The following is a 14,567-nucleotide window of genomic DNA, read 5'->3' on the forward strand; positions in this document are numbered from 1 at the left end:
AATGATTTGTGGTTTTGGGTAAATAAAGTGATTATATGTGACTGTGCTGTCTGCTTTGTGTGTGATACACCTCAATATTCAGTATGGGGTCATCACATCTCATTCCAGAGATTAGCTTTTTTCAGCCACACCTCCTCCAGGTTCAGAAAATCCAGCAGTAAATCAACAAATGTCTATAGAAGGGATTCCTTTTTTCCCCCCACAAACTTCAAAAATACTGGAATAAAGTAATTGTTTATTACAGTCAATACTACAGGCGCACACAGTGAGGATATAGAGTAATAACTACACTGTATTTGAATATTAACAATCATCGCAAGAGACTCCTGCCCAGCACCATTAGAGGGAGCCAGAGTACCACAGTTTTAGAACTAAGGAGTTAAATCAACTCTGCACGATTCTCTGAATATAAGCACCGTTATTGTCAAGTTGGACTGAGGGCTTGATCCATGGAGCATGAGACATAAAACATGGACCACAACCAAACTGTTCACCTTTAGGAATCAGTTGGGAGTATAAAATCCAAGCTTCATTTACTGGAATAATAGAATAACCATGTGAAATGACTTCAAAAGAACTTTCCCCATTCAAAACTTTTATTATTTCCACATTATGTACAATAAAATATAAACATTAGTCAAAAAAACAGATAAAGGTCAGAGTACAGGTGTGACTACACACGAAAAAAACAAAACAAAAAAAAAAACCCAGAGATCGGGTTCCAAAATGAAAATCAGAAGAACAGAGCTGCACACTGAAGTCCTTGTTTCACTTTTTTATGGCCACAGTAGGAGCAGGAGTGAAGGGTGACAGACCTCAACATGGCAGAGTACTTAAAGCTACCCGGCCACTTGAACATACATAAAAAATTGTCCATTCACACGGCACTCTGGGGCTCAGAATGAGTTTCAGTGGCCATTACGAAAGCCACGATGGCACAGGGCTCTGTGGTCCCTGTGCAGGTGGCCCGGGTCACTGCATTCCAAACCACTGCTCCTGGTCTCCCCACTGCGCTGCCTCGCTGTCACTGCCCTCCAGATCTCCGTCCTCCCCACTGCCCTCCATGTCGTCCCCGTCCAGCTCCACTGTGGCATCTGTTGGGCTCTCCTCCTTCTCCATCTTCTGCATACCCTCCAAAGACTTCTGGTCATTCGGGTCCAAACTGACAGGAGTGAATAACAGATGTCAAAATGAAGGTATTAGGATTAGTCATGACTATTTCTTAAAACTAATATTCTAAACTTTTGCAGAGAATAGAGCCAACTTGATTGTACTGTTCCAAAAAAATGACGTCATACAGATCATACAAACAATTCCCTATACAACAAGAAAAAACACATCAGCTCTCTCGGATCTGATCATTTTAAAAATTTGCCCATTAAAATTTTTATTAAGATCAATCAAAATCCACATTTTTATAACACCATAGTATTAAAATGTATCCCAGCCATGGTTTATTGGGTTCTACTGTTTTCACAAGGAATTGTTACCTAAGTGCTATACTGTACTGATCCATAGCTTCCTGATATTCGTTCACAGCAACAAGGAAATCTCCCAGCATCCTGTGCAGGACACAGTCACTCTGATTGGCCAGGGTGTTTCGTAGTAGTGTGATCCCTTCATCGTATTTTTGTTCCCGACCTGGAAATAATCATTAAAAAAAAAAGTAAGTCTGCAAAAAAAAAAAAAAAAAAAGAAATGACAGAAATTCTAAGTGACTAACTGTACATAAAGTATACAGGCCAGAGGTTTGGGCACATCCTTGTACATTTAAAGAATAAATTAATGATATACTAGAAATAAAGACCAGTATCCAATGTTTATGTTTTATTTTTATTAGTAACATTTTGAGCATTTTTTGGGCTAAATTTAAACATGTGTAGAATGTGTGACATCAGGTAGGTCTGTAGTACTTTGACATTCACTTCAAAAGGTGCTGGGAGGTTTTGGACAAAAGTTAAATTGCTGAGATTTAGTAAATTGAATATATCAATGATATATCAGTTTAAGTATTACTGTGGGTTTCTCGTAATAAAAATATAATGCGCTCGACATACGTGTTTTGTATGTTACGTATTTTAACATTTTCAAACAGACGTGCTGCATGTCAATGCTGACATTTACATTTACAGCATTTATCAGATGCCCTTATCCAGAGCGACTTACAATCAGTATTAACAGGGACAGTCCCCCTGGAGCAACTCAGGGTTAGGTGTCTTTCTCAGGGACACAATGGTAGTAAGTGGGATTCGAACCCGGGTCTTCTGGTTCACAGGCGAGTGTGTTACCCACTAGGCTACTACCACCACTGAGATTATGGGATGAGCTATGCAACGCTACTGACTTCAACACTACTTACTTAGCAGTTCGGCTTTCTTCACCACCGCCTTGATGTAGTCTGGTCTCTGCGCCAGCGCTTTGTCCAGCAGAGCTTTGGCCTTTTCTTGAGTCACAGGGTCCTCCAGGCACACCGTGGCCAGTATGGTCAGGGTTTGGGCGTTCGCCCCCAGGGTTTTGTAGATGTTATTGGCCATACCCATGGCCTCTCGAATCCCATTGGATGCCAGGTAACAATCAATCAGACCTGCAGGGAATGACGTTACCTTTAGTTCACCTTCATTCATTATACAGTGAACGGAAAATGAAAGTACGGTACAGAAAGTATTCAGAACCCCTTAAATTTGTTTACATTTGTTATATTGCGGGGCAGTGGTGGCCTAGTGGTTATCAGAAGGTTGCCGGTTCGTATCCTGAACCACCAAGGTGCCACTGAGCAAAGCACCGTCCCCACACACTGCTCCCCGGGCACCCGTCATGGCTGCCCACTGCTCACCAAGGGTGATGGTTAAAAGCAGAGGACACATTTCGTTGTGTCACCGTGTGCTGTTCTGCAGTGTATCACAATGACAATCACTTCACATTCATATATTGACAGAAAAAACACAGAAGTGACATTTTTGAAGATACCTGGCTTCCAGAGGGGAAGCCTCTCCTCAGTCCAAGATACATGAAAGCTAAAAAAGCCTCTGAAGGACTCCAAGATGGTGAGAAATAAGATTCTCTGGTCTGATGAGACCAAGATAGAACTTTTTGGCATTCAACAACCTTCTCCAGAGCGCTCAGGACGACAGGCTGGGCCGAAGGTTTAACTTCCAACAAGACAATGAGCTTAAGCACACAGCTAAAACCATGAAGGAGTGGTTTCACTCAGTCAACTCTGACTCTTCTTGAAAGGCCCAGCCAGGGCCCTGACTTAAACCCCAACTTGTTGCCTCTTTCCCAAAAAGACTTGTGGCTGTATTAGATCTGAAGGGAGCATCTACTAAAGCAAAGTCTGTCATATTTCAGTTTTTCTTGGTTAATAAATCTGCAAAAATCTGTTTTCTTCTGTCAATATGGGGTGCTGTGTGTACATTAACAATGGGAAAAAATGAACTGGCTTCAAATATAACAAAGAGTGACATTTGTGAGGCGGTCTGAATGCTTTCCGTACCCACAGTATAGGAGCGATTTAGTGAATTTGTTACCTTCGTAGCAGTCTAGACGACAGGGTGCCAGGCGCATGGCCTCTCGGAAATGGATGATGGCCTCCTGGACGCGGCCCATGTTCCGGAGCGCCGCCCCCTTCAGAAGGAGGGCCTGCACGCTGTTACTGTTCAGCTGGATGGCTTTAGCGCCCAGGTAGAGCGCACGCGAGTATCGCTTGCTGTAGAAACTGTGGCACCTGGACGTGTATTAATATTCCGTTAACATTATTATGCTCAAGCGCATTTTCTTATACTAAGTAAATATAAATTAGATCTGACAGTCCAGACGGTGCAACTGAAACAGCGTTCTGGTAGGCTCACCCGGATATAACCCAGGGCTCTGCATGCTGGTCAGATATGTTGAACAGTCGCCCACCCAGCACTTCCACATCCTCCAGATGTCCTTCTCGTGCCATCAGGTATCCGTACACATCCATACCTGGCAAATAATGGCACTTAATGCATCATCTCGCGTTTAATTTTACATCCGTAGCAGCTAAACCGCATTCTTGTTGACCTTTTATCAGGCACGGATCATGCATCTGGGCCTGCTCAAACTTGAGAATGGCGTTTTTGGTGTCACCAGCTCTGAAGTAGACGTCCGCCAGGGCGACCACGAGGTCAACGTTGTCCCTCAAGAGAGACTTCTTGTCCAAAGAACTTGATTAACAAAAGGAATTTCAGCCATAAGCATCAGAAAAACGTTCCACCGGGAATAACATACGCAGCCGTACCAGATGGTGTTGATGGCTCTGTGATTGTCCCCTGCGTGGATAAAGGCATGGGCTTTTATCCACACCGAGAGCCAGTCCAGGTTAGGGATGCTCTGTATCACATCCATCGTCATGGATGCCACCTCGGCCCCTTTCACCGACAGAGAGAGAAGCCCTGGAACAGACCAACGTCTCACTTACCGGATTACAGAGAGGTGTGCATCTCTCACACACACACACACACACACACACACACACACACACACACACACACTCAATACCAACATACCAGGGGTGTGTGTTAACAAGGACCTCACGATGCGATACGTATACTCCATTTGGAGAGTTGAAATTCCGTATATAAATCGATGCAGTGCAGAACATCATAATGACCCCACACACACACACACATACACACACACACACATATATACACACAGAGGATGGGAGTGGAGGAACAAGCTCTGAGTGTCCAGAGACCTACGACCGGTCGCGTTCGGCCCGAAAGCGGCTTTACACCTGCTGCAACGAGCAGAAAAGCGGCCAGTGTTCGGTCCGCACAGAATAGTGATGAACTGCCCGCATATACAGCCGTTACGAGGCAGAACGCGTACGGAACACGTTGCGAAGGTGGCGCGTACGATCTGTGTGGATCGCACTACATTAATAATTCAGCCAGAACAACGTGACGCAGAACTGAACTTTAAACTTGCGAAACGGAAAATATATCGATATTTCCATGTCGGCAACATACCAATAATTGCGTCCAGAGCCAGGGGACACTGTCTCAGCACTTCTTTGTAGCTGGTGACGGCGGAGCGCTCCTGCCCGGCTTTCCTGTACAGGTTGGCCAACATCATGTTAATCTGAGGAGGGACGGGAAAAGGAGGAGAATAAATATGCACCGGATCGACACGAGCCTAGTGGGTAAAACACACTCGCCTATGAACCAGAAGACCCAGGTTCAAATCCCGCTTACTACCATCCTGTCCCTGAGCAAGACACTTAACCCTGAGTGTGTCCAGGGAGGGACTGTCCCTGTAACTACTGATTGTAAGTCGCTCTGGATAAGGGCGTCTGGTAAATGCTGTAAATGTAGACATTTCTTTCATAGGACAGTAAAGTCACGGGTTCGGGGCCCCGAACTCACCTTGGGCGTCCTCTGGCGGGAGGGAATCCCGTCCAGAACCGAGATGGCGTCCTTGTCCATTTTCAGTATCGTGTAGCACTCGGCTATTTTATACTTCACCTCGATCTCGGGGGGCAGGTTCTGAAAGAATCGGGCGAGTGGGGAAAAGGTGGTGACGGGAGCGGGGCGTTTCGCGGCGGCGGCACCGCGCCTACCTGGGCCTGGACCGACGACGTGGTCCCGCCGGCGGACGGGCGCACCTTGGACGTCTTGCTCAGCACCTTCTTCTGCTGCAGGGCCATGTCGTACTTGTGCAGCGCGTTGCGGTACTCCTTGTCGTGGAAGATGGCGTCGGCGTGGTACACCAGCAGCTGGTATTTCTGAGCCGGTGAAAACAGCTCGCTGGGGGCGAAAAGAAGAATCGTATTAATGCGCCGACGCTCGTCGGACACCCTGCGAACCGGAAGCGCGTTACGACCGCGGCTACTCGACTCACGGGTTGTTGGTGCTCATCGTCAGCAGCAGACTGCTGATTAAGCGGACGTTGGAGTGGAGCCCCGCGGCAGCCATGTCCCGAACGTGATCCACGGCGTTCATTTTTTTTTATCTTATTTATATTTTTGAAGAATTTTAAAGTTCCCTATTCAAATCCGACGACTGAAACGCCTAACGCGGGCTGACAAGCTACTGCGCTAACAGGAGCAGATTCGTATCAAACATGGCGCGTCTCGGCCAAAACGAAGACGGTTTACGGGGTGAAGAAGGGCGACTCTCCCCCCTTTTTTTCCGCTTCCGGTCACGTGGTATGGTGCTGACGCAGACTAGCGCTAAAAAAAAAACAAACACACGGGGCAAATGTAAAAGTACCGTCCGACCTGTGCGCTCCTCTTAAGCACTAAGAGCTCCTGTAACATCCTGACCAATTTGTCCCTAAGGCAAAAAAATGTCACTTTCCGAAGAAACTGCTGTAAAATTAATTTTATATGTAGATATTATTTGGAACTTACTCCAGTATGAAATATGCACATTCAAATATGAATCTTTTGGGGAGTTTTTAACACTTTAAAGGCCAGTGTGGTTAGAGACAGAGATGGATCCTTTATTAGGCCCACCAGTGGGAAATTTACATTGTCACTGCAAAAAAGTGGACAGTAGAATATGTCAGCTGTATAATGTAAAAGTTCAATGTACAAGTAAGCAAATAAATAGTCCTAGAAAAATAAAAGAAAACAGTGAATGTGAGTTGTAAAAATAAAAAATATGTCAGTATATACATGAAAATATATTTGTGAAATTGTTCATATGTACAGAGTGGGTATATATACACATATTGCACATTACTAAATGACTTTAACAATCAATTAAAAACATAATGATTTATAACAATAATACAATAATACATAATACTACAGACATTTAGCAATAATACATTAGTTACATAACTTAAAACATATTAGATCTTTATTATTTTTTGAAGTTAGACACTTATCACACACATATCAAAATTTCAACATCAATATTGATATACCAAATATTTCATTAGGAAGGCACCCTGCGAGGAAGGAAGAGTTAAACTTTGCTGCATGCATTGAGAAGAAAAAAGTAGGGCAATCTATTGAACAAACATAAAAATTTGAAATTGAAAGATTGAGTCCATAATGAAATCTTAAAATGAAGGAATGCACCGACTTGCGTCAAGATACATTCGAGATCAAAAATTGCATTTAGAATCTTTGGTTGTCATTAGATAAAAAGTCAGATTTTGAGTAACAATTAGATTTTTAAAATTGGATGCATGTTCATTCCACACAGCCAAAATCAACTAAAAAAGTGAATGGCACAAAATGTCCCTTGAACTCTTAAGGGTTAACAAGCTCAGTGAACACGCAGTAGAGCGGCTGGCACTGGAAGAGTCTTCAATTGGACATAGATCTGTTGTCAACGGAGCAAGGAGGCTTGGATGCCCGTAGAGTGAAATTAGTGTATCAACACAATTAGGTCTGTTGGCCGAATGCAGTTCTGGACATAGAAATGATGCTTCGCTAAAGGGACAATTCGATTCATACCAATACATGACACGTTTACAAACTGTGCGTGGTCTATGTAATATAGATCTACGTTTCTACAGCGACTATATCGAAGTGGTTTCTTTTATTAAAACAATTTTTTTTATACAGGATGATTTATATATAGACCATTTTAGTGCGCGTAGATACTTTTATAGACTGAAGGTTTTTGTTTTTCGTACAGGACAATCATTTGGTCCGCTCTGTACGATGCGCATGCGTGGAATTCTGACGCTTTATTTTGTATGCGCGTGTCAGACGCGAGCAGCTGTTGCGGCTCAGGGTCCGAGTCCGTCGCACTCTCTTCCGTCCCCCCTTCCTCCTTCCTCCAAGCCCGCGTACGATGACCGAGCAATCCGCGCTGCTCCTCCGAAAACAACTCGCAGGTGAGCGCAGAACTCGGCGCAAGTTCCAGCCCGCCGACCGCCGCGGGGTCCCCGCGTGTTATTGGGGCTTCCCTCCCTGCCTGCCTGCCTCCCTGCCGGGTTCGCGTTTTGCTTTTCAACCATCTTGTTGGAGGATAAAAATAATAATCTACGTTATTTCGTGGTATTTTAGGCTAATATATGTAGATAAATTCCACCCGGTGTGAATTAAAACAGGCAGCGAATTCTTTGCGTGGACGCAGAGCGGTCGGTAAACGCCATATGGTGTGTTGTTATTATTATTATTATTAATATTAATATTTAGTCGCTGCTGTTAATGCTGTTCGGGGTGTAATTCCGGGACGGAAGGAGCCCGGCGGTAAAGCGCGTCGGTTTTTGTTAGCACGGCTGCTAGTTAGCGGTCGGCGAGCCGCCTCCTTCTGCGTCGTCTGGTCGTTTTATTTTCATTTATTTTTATTTGCTGCCGTGAACGTACCGGGCTGAAGAGAAAGAAAAAAAAAAAAACCAACGCCTGCTTTTTTTTTTTTTTTTTTATTAATTAATAATAATAATTATTATTTGAGAGCCGCTTTATCTCCCCGGCCACGTACCGAGGAACAAAGGAATAATCCGCCTTATTGTTTCTTAATAAAAACGTCCCGCGTCAATTAGCGCCGAATTCGAAATAATCACTCGCTGGCGGCGGCCGACGTGATTTTTAAACGTCCGTGGGCGTGAAAGTGGGTGTTTGTTCGTGGGCTCCCGTACCGCCGCACCAACTTACTTTACCCCGATGTACTGCTGTAAAGATTAAAAGCGGCGGCCGGTGAAGTTTGTTCGGGAAAATGGACTGATTGTAGGGTGGTTTTTATAAAGAGGGGGGGAAATGAAAAAGCAAAAGCATCTGATGCAGGGGAAAAAAAACCTTAAGGCCGGATGCCACCTTGACTTAAAAAAAAAAAAATGTATTGGGGACGCACAAACTTTTGTATGACTGGGTTCCTTTCCCCCATTTTCACCCTGCAGTCATGCAAAGCATGATGTTGCAGACATCTTGCACCATATGCACACTCCTGCATGATATTCACAGTAATGCGTGATATTATCGGCTTTATTAAAGCACAATTAAAATATGTACAATGTTTGAATCGATTTTTGTGTATTAAAAAGGGGGGGGGGGGGTCGGATCAATAACAATTATTGTCTGGGCTTGGTTTTGATTTTGAGCATAATAGCTGACTAGATTAGATTAGATTAATATCTTTTTAAAACTGTATATTTATTTTTTATACTTTATTAATCCCGAAGGAAATTGCTTTCCCTTGGTGAGCAGTGGGTGGGATTACGGGGTCGCTTCCTGAACCGCTAGGCCACGCACTGCCCCATATAAGTAAAGTATTCGCCTGAACTGGGACTTTCTGGAACCCTGGACCTTCAGATTAAAAGTCTGATGCTCTACCGACTGAGCTGTCCGGGCTCCGTTATTCATTTAGAGCCACACGTTGCTACCTCCTGTTTCTGTAACGCATTTACTGTATTCCATTATAACCCGTCCTAATTATAGCCTTCTGAGGGTTTTAGTCTCAATTTTCCCTGTGCGTGAAAGTGATATTATGGAATACTATAATAGGCGCTTCGTTTATGATTCAGTTCGCCGCTGCTGAACAATAGCAGAAGTCCATAGACCGGCTGCACTTGACTTCGTAATAAAAGACCTCCTCTGTATGTGCGCTCGCAGCCTTTCTTTTTGTCTGCTTTAACCCCAAACTGCACTGTATTCTGTTTCAGAGCTGAACAAGAACCCAGTGGAAGGGTTTTCTGCTGGCCTGATTGATGACGACGACATCTACAAATGGGAGGTGGTCATCATAGGTCCACAGGACACGCTTTTGTAAGTGGTGCTATTCATGTGAACCCCTAAAAAAACCAAAAAAAAAAAAAAACCCTGTTGGTTCATAGTTGCTGTTGCATGTTGTGTCTTACAGCGAAGGAGGTTTTTTTAAAGCATACCTGACATTCCCCTTCGACTACCCATTACGGCCACCAAAGATGAAATTCATCACTGAGATATGGCACCCTAATGGTACATTTTATTTACGTTTAGAATGTAGTTGTGCAGTGTGTGTTACTGAAATCGCTGGAAAATCCTCTCCCTCGTCGCCACAGTGGCAAAGAATGGCGACGTGTGCATCTCAATATTGCACGAACCTGGTGAGGACAAGTATGGCTACGAGAAGCCAGAGGAGCGCTGGTTACCCATCCACACCGTGGAGACCATCATGATCAGCGTCATCTCCATGCTCGCCGACCCCAACAGCGATTCCCCTGCGAACGTCGACGCTGCAGTGAGTCTCTGCAAGTCTTGTCACTTCTGATTTGGCCATGTCCTCCCCTCCCAATGGCGGTTTAGTAGAGCTGCTGGTGAGGATTTCTTTCCCTTCTGATTGCAGAAAGAATGGAGGGAGGACCCAAACGGGGAGTTCAAAAGGAAGGTAGCCCGCTGCGTACGGAAAAGCCAGGAGATGGCATTTGATTAGCACTCATTGTGGAGTGTTTGCAGAAAGTGGTAAGTGTGACTTGTGACTAATGATGTCCTACTTTTCAGTCCAATGTGCAGGAATTGACATTAAGCTTGTGTAAATGTATAAATAATTTTAGATCCCCCCCCCCCATTGTTTTGCCATTTATCTCCCTCTTTTTAAAATTTCCAGGTAAAGGAAACGGACCACGTCGTTTTCCAAAGGTTGACTTTTACCATCCAGCTAATGTCCATGAGGAGATCTTACCAGCTGAGCGATTCGTTCGCTTCTGCAGTTAGTGTCTCTCGGAGGTATTAGTGTGAAGACAAATACCAGCTAAGTTACCCTCCATTTTCCTACCTGGAAGTGTACATTTCATTTTATTTATTTAAGAAAATATGACGTAAGATGCGTCTACTGTAAATGATCTTGCTTTTTTATCGCTGCTGAACAGTTTCTACTTTGTATCAGGTTTCTTATGCAATTTGTGGATGTTTGTGGTTGTCGAAGACTTAAGGATCACTTGAGAGGTTATTATTCTTATTACCATCGTGGTTGCACGTAGTACTGTAAGCGTTACTAATCATGTTGTGTTCACAATCCTCACTCACTGTTGCCTTATGTTTGTTTTTGTGAGCAAGCAAGAGTTCAACCGTGCTCATGGATTATTAAGGCCAAGCCTTACATCTGAGTAACTGAGAAGCGTCGCCTGTTTACAGCTCTCTTTACTCCACTGTGCGCACGCATACCAAAACGCTCATTGCGCAGAACACGTAGAACTATTTGGACGAACCACTACAACTGCACTGGAACCTTCATTTACCTCAGTCGCGAAATGCTGTTGACATCTGATCATGAGTCAAGGTGAACTTTACGGGCCACTTTAGCACTGCTGCAGTGCATGGGTCAATTTTATGATCTCACAGGATGCATGTAAAAGGTGAATAGTTTAAAAATAGTGGTTTTTATTTATTTGGTCTCCTTCTTCCACTTTTGTCTTAGTTAAAATTACAAGGTTTTTAATAATAATAATAATAATAATTTTTTTTTTTTTCTTTCTTCCCTCCCCAAAAAGAGTCCCTCAAATTACTATTGGGTGAACGCAGTGTAAAAGGAACTAATGCATGCGGACGCAGGCTAGGAAAATTTTACGGTTGATGATCAAATAACTAAATTGTTATAATATAACTAATATGGTCCTATCCAGGATTAACTGGGTTGCACTGACCAGTCCCTCCCTCCCATTGCCCCGCTTGGTCTGACCATCTTGACATCCATAAATCATCAGACTGTGTTTGCCACAGACTCTTTGCATATAATGCATAAAAAAAAAAAAAAAAGCAATACCACTCCATCTGTCTGGGGCATACAGATAAAGATTATTTGCGTCATCATTAATTTACTTTTTGGTTTTTTTTATGTATGTGTTCCAAGAAAAGTGAATAAAGTTGAAGTTTAAAGTACTTTGCAGGTGTGTGTTTTTTTTTTTTTTAAAACATTTAACATTGTGTTGTGAACAGCTTGTAACTGTACACCCATGTCCGCATATTGTGTGTCCCCAGCAGTCACGTAGTTCTGAGCTACTTAAAGTGCATAGAGCCAGCAATACCATTCAGAATAATTGGCAAAATCTCAAATATCATCAGTTAATCTGTTAATATTGACCAATTTATAGAAAGTGCCGTCTCAATATGTACTGTGTGTCTTAGTAGTAAATTATTAAATTCTGGGGGGTCGGGAGAAGGTGGCACATTAACTGTTCGTGCAATCGTTCCAACGCACGAGAGGCTTGCATGTTAATTAGAAGGCGACCTGTCACGGCGGAGCAGTGCGCACTGCGCATGCGCAGGAGACGAGCGCGTCCGCGCGAGGCGCGAAACACGCGTGGGAGGCCGGATAAACGGCACGAGCCATGAGGAAGCAGGTAACGTTCGTGGAAAAGCAAGCGCTTCCCCGGCACGTCAGCATCCCCCTCGCCGCCACGAGGTAGGAACCCCGCGGGGACGCGGCCGTTCGAGCGCCGGACGGCAGCGCAGTTTTTTTTATTTTTATTTTTTTTATTATTATTGAACCACGCTCCTCTTCCACGGCAGGTCTGCGGGATCCTCTCTCGACTGCAGGAGCCGCCCGCACGGTACTGCTTCCACGGTGTTGGCTTTCAGCGCGCAGTTTCCAGCCTGTAATAGAACCCGCGCCGCGACGTGAGAGGGAGTTACAGTACAGGCCAGAAGTTTGGACACACCTCAGTCAATGCGTTTTCTTTATTTTTATGACCATTTACGTTGGTAGATTCTCACTGAAGGCATCAAAACTATGAATGGACACATGTGGAGTTATGTACTTAACAAAAAGTGGAGACCTGGTCTCCACAGTCACTGGACCTGAACCCAATCCAGATGGTTTGGGGTGAGCTGGACTGCAGAGTGAAGGCAAAGGGGCCAACAAGTGCTAAACACCTCTGGGAACTCCTTCAAGACTGTTGGAAAAGCATTTCAGGTGACGACCTCTTGAAGCTCATCGAGAGAATGACAAGAGTGTGCAAAGCAGTAATCAGAGCAAAGAAACTAGAATATAAAACATGTTTTCAGTTATTTCACCTTTTTTGTTAAGTACATAACTCCACATGTGTTCATTCATAGTTTTGATGCCTTCAGTGAGAATCTACCAACCCGGGTTTTACTTAAATGGTCGTGTAAGCCAGAGACGCTGTTTGGTGTGGAGGAGGCACGATGAAGATCTTCAAATTGTCCACGATCACAAGGCGACGCTTTAATGTACAAATCAGGTCGTGTCACACGTTACATTTTATTTAAAGTGTTCCTGCTGTACCCCTGTTATACCCCTGTTATAACTGTACCTGGTGCGGCAACTACCTGTGCGTCGTATTTATAATAATTTAAGCACCAGCCAGGCCATTATTATATTAAAAAAAGGTCACTTGTTGGTTACGTGGCTCGTCTTTATAAAATCTCGTGCAGAAAATATCCACGGCGAGCAGAGCATGGCGAGAACCCCCCGAGCTCTGCATTTCAAGCCCCCGCCGCGCCAAACGTGCGAGAATCAGCTGATGAAGACCATCCACATTCCTAAATCCATGATGGCTGCCCCTTTTCTGCAGGTACGTTTCCCGTCTCACGCCTCGACGTGGAGGTGCCCTCTGTTGGGAGAAAGTGAAACATCTGTTCGTTTTTTGATTTTGCAATTTTTTTTTGCAATTAATGATAATAAAAAAAAAAAAAGCACCCCAGCCTGACAGCAGGACAGAAGCGCTACCTGTACAGCATCGCGAACGTGTACAGCACCGACCACGTCCGGAGGCAGATGAAGCAGCGCCGCCTCGCCAGGCCCGGCGGGGACGGACGCGGGATCGACTCCAGGGACTCGGCGAAGGCGGAGTCCGGCAAGTTAGTTCTGCCTAAAATCCCCATGCGTGGCAGGTAACGCCAGCTATTCAGATTATTATTATCATCGTGTCGCTCGCAACGTACTGCACTTCTGTCCGTAACACGCTTCGTCGTTTTTTTATTTCAGAAACACGGCTTCAAATGACAAAGGATACAGAAAAGTAATAAGGATTTGAAAAAGTTTTACTGTCATTTTTATTTTTCATTTTTTATTTTCATTTATAAGAGAATCATGTGGCTGCTTGTCGTCTCTTTTTTTCTTGTCAGGAGTAACTGTGGATGCATCCTGAAAGGGAGGAGGACTTGCAAACTATCTCTGATTAAACGACAAATCTACAATATTTTCAAAAAATCTGTACAAGAGATTAATGGAGAGAATTATTTGAATTGCCTTTTTTATTATACGTTTGATGAATGTGATATTTCTTGAGAAATATACTACCAAGGCCCGCTACTCTTATTCTGCTACTGTCCTCTATATTATTACTATATGAAAAGGTCCCTGGTGGTCTAGTGGTTAGGATTCGGTGCTTTCACTGCCGCGGCCCGGGTTCGATTCCCGGTCAGGAAAGGATTGTAAAATTTAGTGGTTAAGGAAATGGCCCACATAATCAGAAGGTTGCCGGTTCGAGTGCCGATCCACCAATGTGCCACTGAGCAAAGCACACGCTGCTTCCTGGGTGCCTGTCATGGATGCCCACTGCTCACCAAGGGTGATGGTTAAAAGCAGAGGACACATTTCGTTGTGTCACCGTGTGCTGTGCAGTGCTGTGTATCACAATGACAATCACTTCATTTTCACTTCATAATCCATGCACCAAACTTTTCTTTGTGAAAGGCGGTG

General features: G+C 44.2%; 3 protein-coding genes and 1 non-coding gene across 5 annotated transcripts; 3 read left to right on the plus strand and 1 right to left on the minus strand.

Moving 5' to 3' along the window:
* Positions 1–582: 582 nt before the first annotated feature.
* On the minus strand, positions 583–6,149 carry anapc7 (anaphase promoting complex subunit 7). 2 transcript variants are annotated; one of them, XM_028996710.1, is made up of 11 exons: positions 5,866–6,146; positions 5,585–5,771; positions 5,391–5,510; positions 4,995–5,106; positions 4,262–4,415; positions 4,045–4,187; positions 3,849–3,966; positions 3,528–3,724; positions 2,360–2,584; positions 1,491–1,641; positions 583–1,162 (listed from the first exon to the last, which is right to left on the minus strand). In XM_028996710.1, the coding sequence occupies exons 1-11, from the start codon at positions 5,964–5,966 to the stop codon at positions 973–975; spliced, it is 1,698 nt and encodes a 565-aa protein (XP_028852543.1). In that variant the 5' UTR covers positions 5,967–6,146; the 3' UTR covers positions 583–972. The 2 variants fall into 2 exon arrangements, 1 of the variants encoding a protein (XP_028852543.1); XR_003751282.1 differs by having other exon boundaries at positions 1,021–1,162; positions 1,491–1,672; positions 5,866–6,149.
* Positions 6,150–7,515: 1,366 nt separating this feature from the next.
* LOC114799830 (ubiquitin-conjugating enzyme E2 G1-like) lies at positions 7,516–11,782 on the plus strand. Its single transcript, XM_028996711.1, has 6 exons — positions 7,516–7,821; positions 9,589–9,691; positions 9,786–9,883; positions 9,967–10,145; positions 10,251–10,366; positions 10,512–11,782. The coding sequence occupies exons 1-5, from the start codon at positions 7,779–7,781 to the stop codon at positions 10,335–10,337; spliced, it is 510 nt and encodes a 169-aa protein (XP_028852544.1). The 5' UTR covers positions 7,516–7,778; the 3' UTR covers positions 10,338–10,366; positions 10,512–11,782.
* A 385-nt stretch (positions 11,783–12,167) lies between these two features.
* Positions 12,168–14,324, plus strand: LOC114799831 (protein FAM216A-like). Its single transcript, XM_028996712.1, has 6 exons — positions 12,168–12,305; positions 12,413–12,453; positions 13,298–13,437; positions 13,560–13,756; positions 13,851–13,884; positions 13,991–14,324. Exons 1-6 carry the CDS (start codon positions 12,232–12,234, stop codon positions 13,994–13,996), a joined length of 492 nt encoding a protein of 163 aa, XP_028852545.1. The 5' UTR covers positions 12,168–12,231; the 3' UTR covers positions 13,997–14,324.
* Positions 14,223–14,294, plus strand: trnae-uuc (transfer RNA glutamic acid (anticodon UUC)). Its single transcript has one exon. It is a non-coding gene; the product is annotated as a tRNA-Glu (tRNA).
* Positions 14,325–14,567: the final 243 nt, after the last annotated feature.

The sequence above is a fragment of the Denticeps clupeoides genome, chromosome 11, assembly GCF_900700375.1.
Source record: "Denticeps clupeoides chromosome 11, fDenClu1.1, whole genome shotgun sequence".
NCBI classification, from domain to species: Eukaryota; Metazoa; Chordata; class Actinopteri; order Clupeiformes; family Denticipitidae; genus Denticeps; species Denticeps clupeoides.

What these genes read in the sequence shown, in the direction of transcription:
- anapc7 (XM_028996710.1), bottom strand. Translation starts at nt 5,966, where the DNA reads ATGAACGCCGTGGATCACGTTCGGGACATGGCTGCCGCGGGGCTCCAC. An exon ending in ACGATGAGCACCAACAACCC is followed by an intron (nt 5,772 to 5,865) that starts GTGAGTCGAGTA and finishes TTTCGCCCCCAG; the next exon opens with CGAGCTGTTTTCACCGGCTC. An exon ending in AGAGCCATCAACACCATCTG is followed by an intron (nt 4,188 to 4,261) that starts GTACGGCTGCGT and finishes TTGTTAATCAAG; the next exon opens with TTCTTTGGACAAGAAGTCTC.
- LOC114799830 (XM_028996711.1), top strand. Translation starts at nt 7,779, where the DNA reads ATGACCGAGCAATCCGCGCTGCTCCTCCGAAAACAACTCGCAG. An exon ending in CCTCCGAAAACAACTCGCAG is followed by an intron (nt 7,822 to 9,588) that starts GTGAGCGCAGAA and finishes ATTCTGTTTCAG; the next exon opens with AGCTGAACAAGAACCCAGTG. An exon ending in CTGCGAACGTCGACGCTGCA is followed by an intron (nt 10,146 to 10,250) that starts GTGAGTCTCTGC and finishes TTCTGATTGCAG; the next exon opens with AAAGAATGGAGGGAGGACCC.
- LOC114799831 (XM_028996712.1), top strand. Translation starts at nt 12,232, where the DNA reads ATGAGGAAGCAGGTAACGTTCGTGGAAAAGCAAGCGCTTCCCCGGCAC. An exon ending in ATCCCCCTCGCCGCCACGAG is followed by an intron (nt 12,306 to 12,412) that starts GTAGGAACCCCG and finishes CTTCCACGGCAG; the next exon opens with GTCTGCGGGATCCTCTCTCG. An exon ending in CTGCAGGAGCCGCCCGCACG is followed by an intron (nt 12,454 to 13,297) that starts GTACTGCTTCCA and finishes AATCTCGTGCAG; the next exon opens with AAAATATCCACGGCGAGCAG.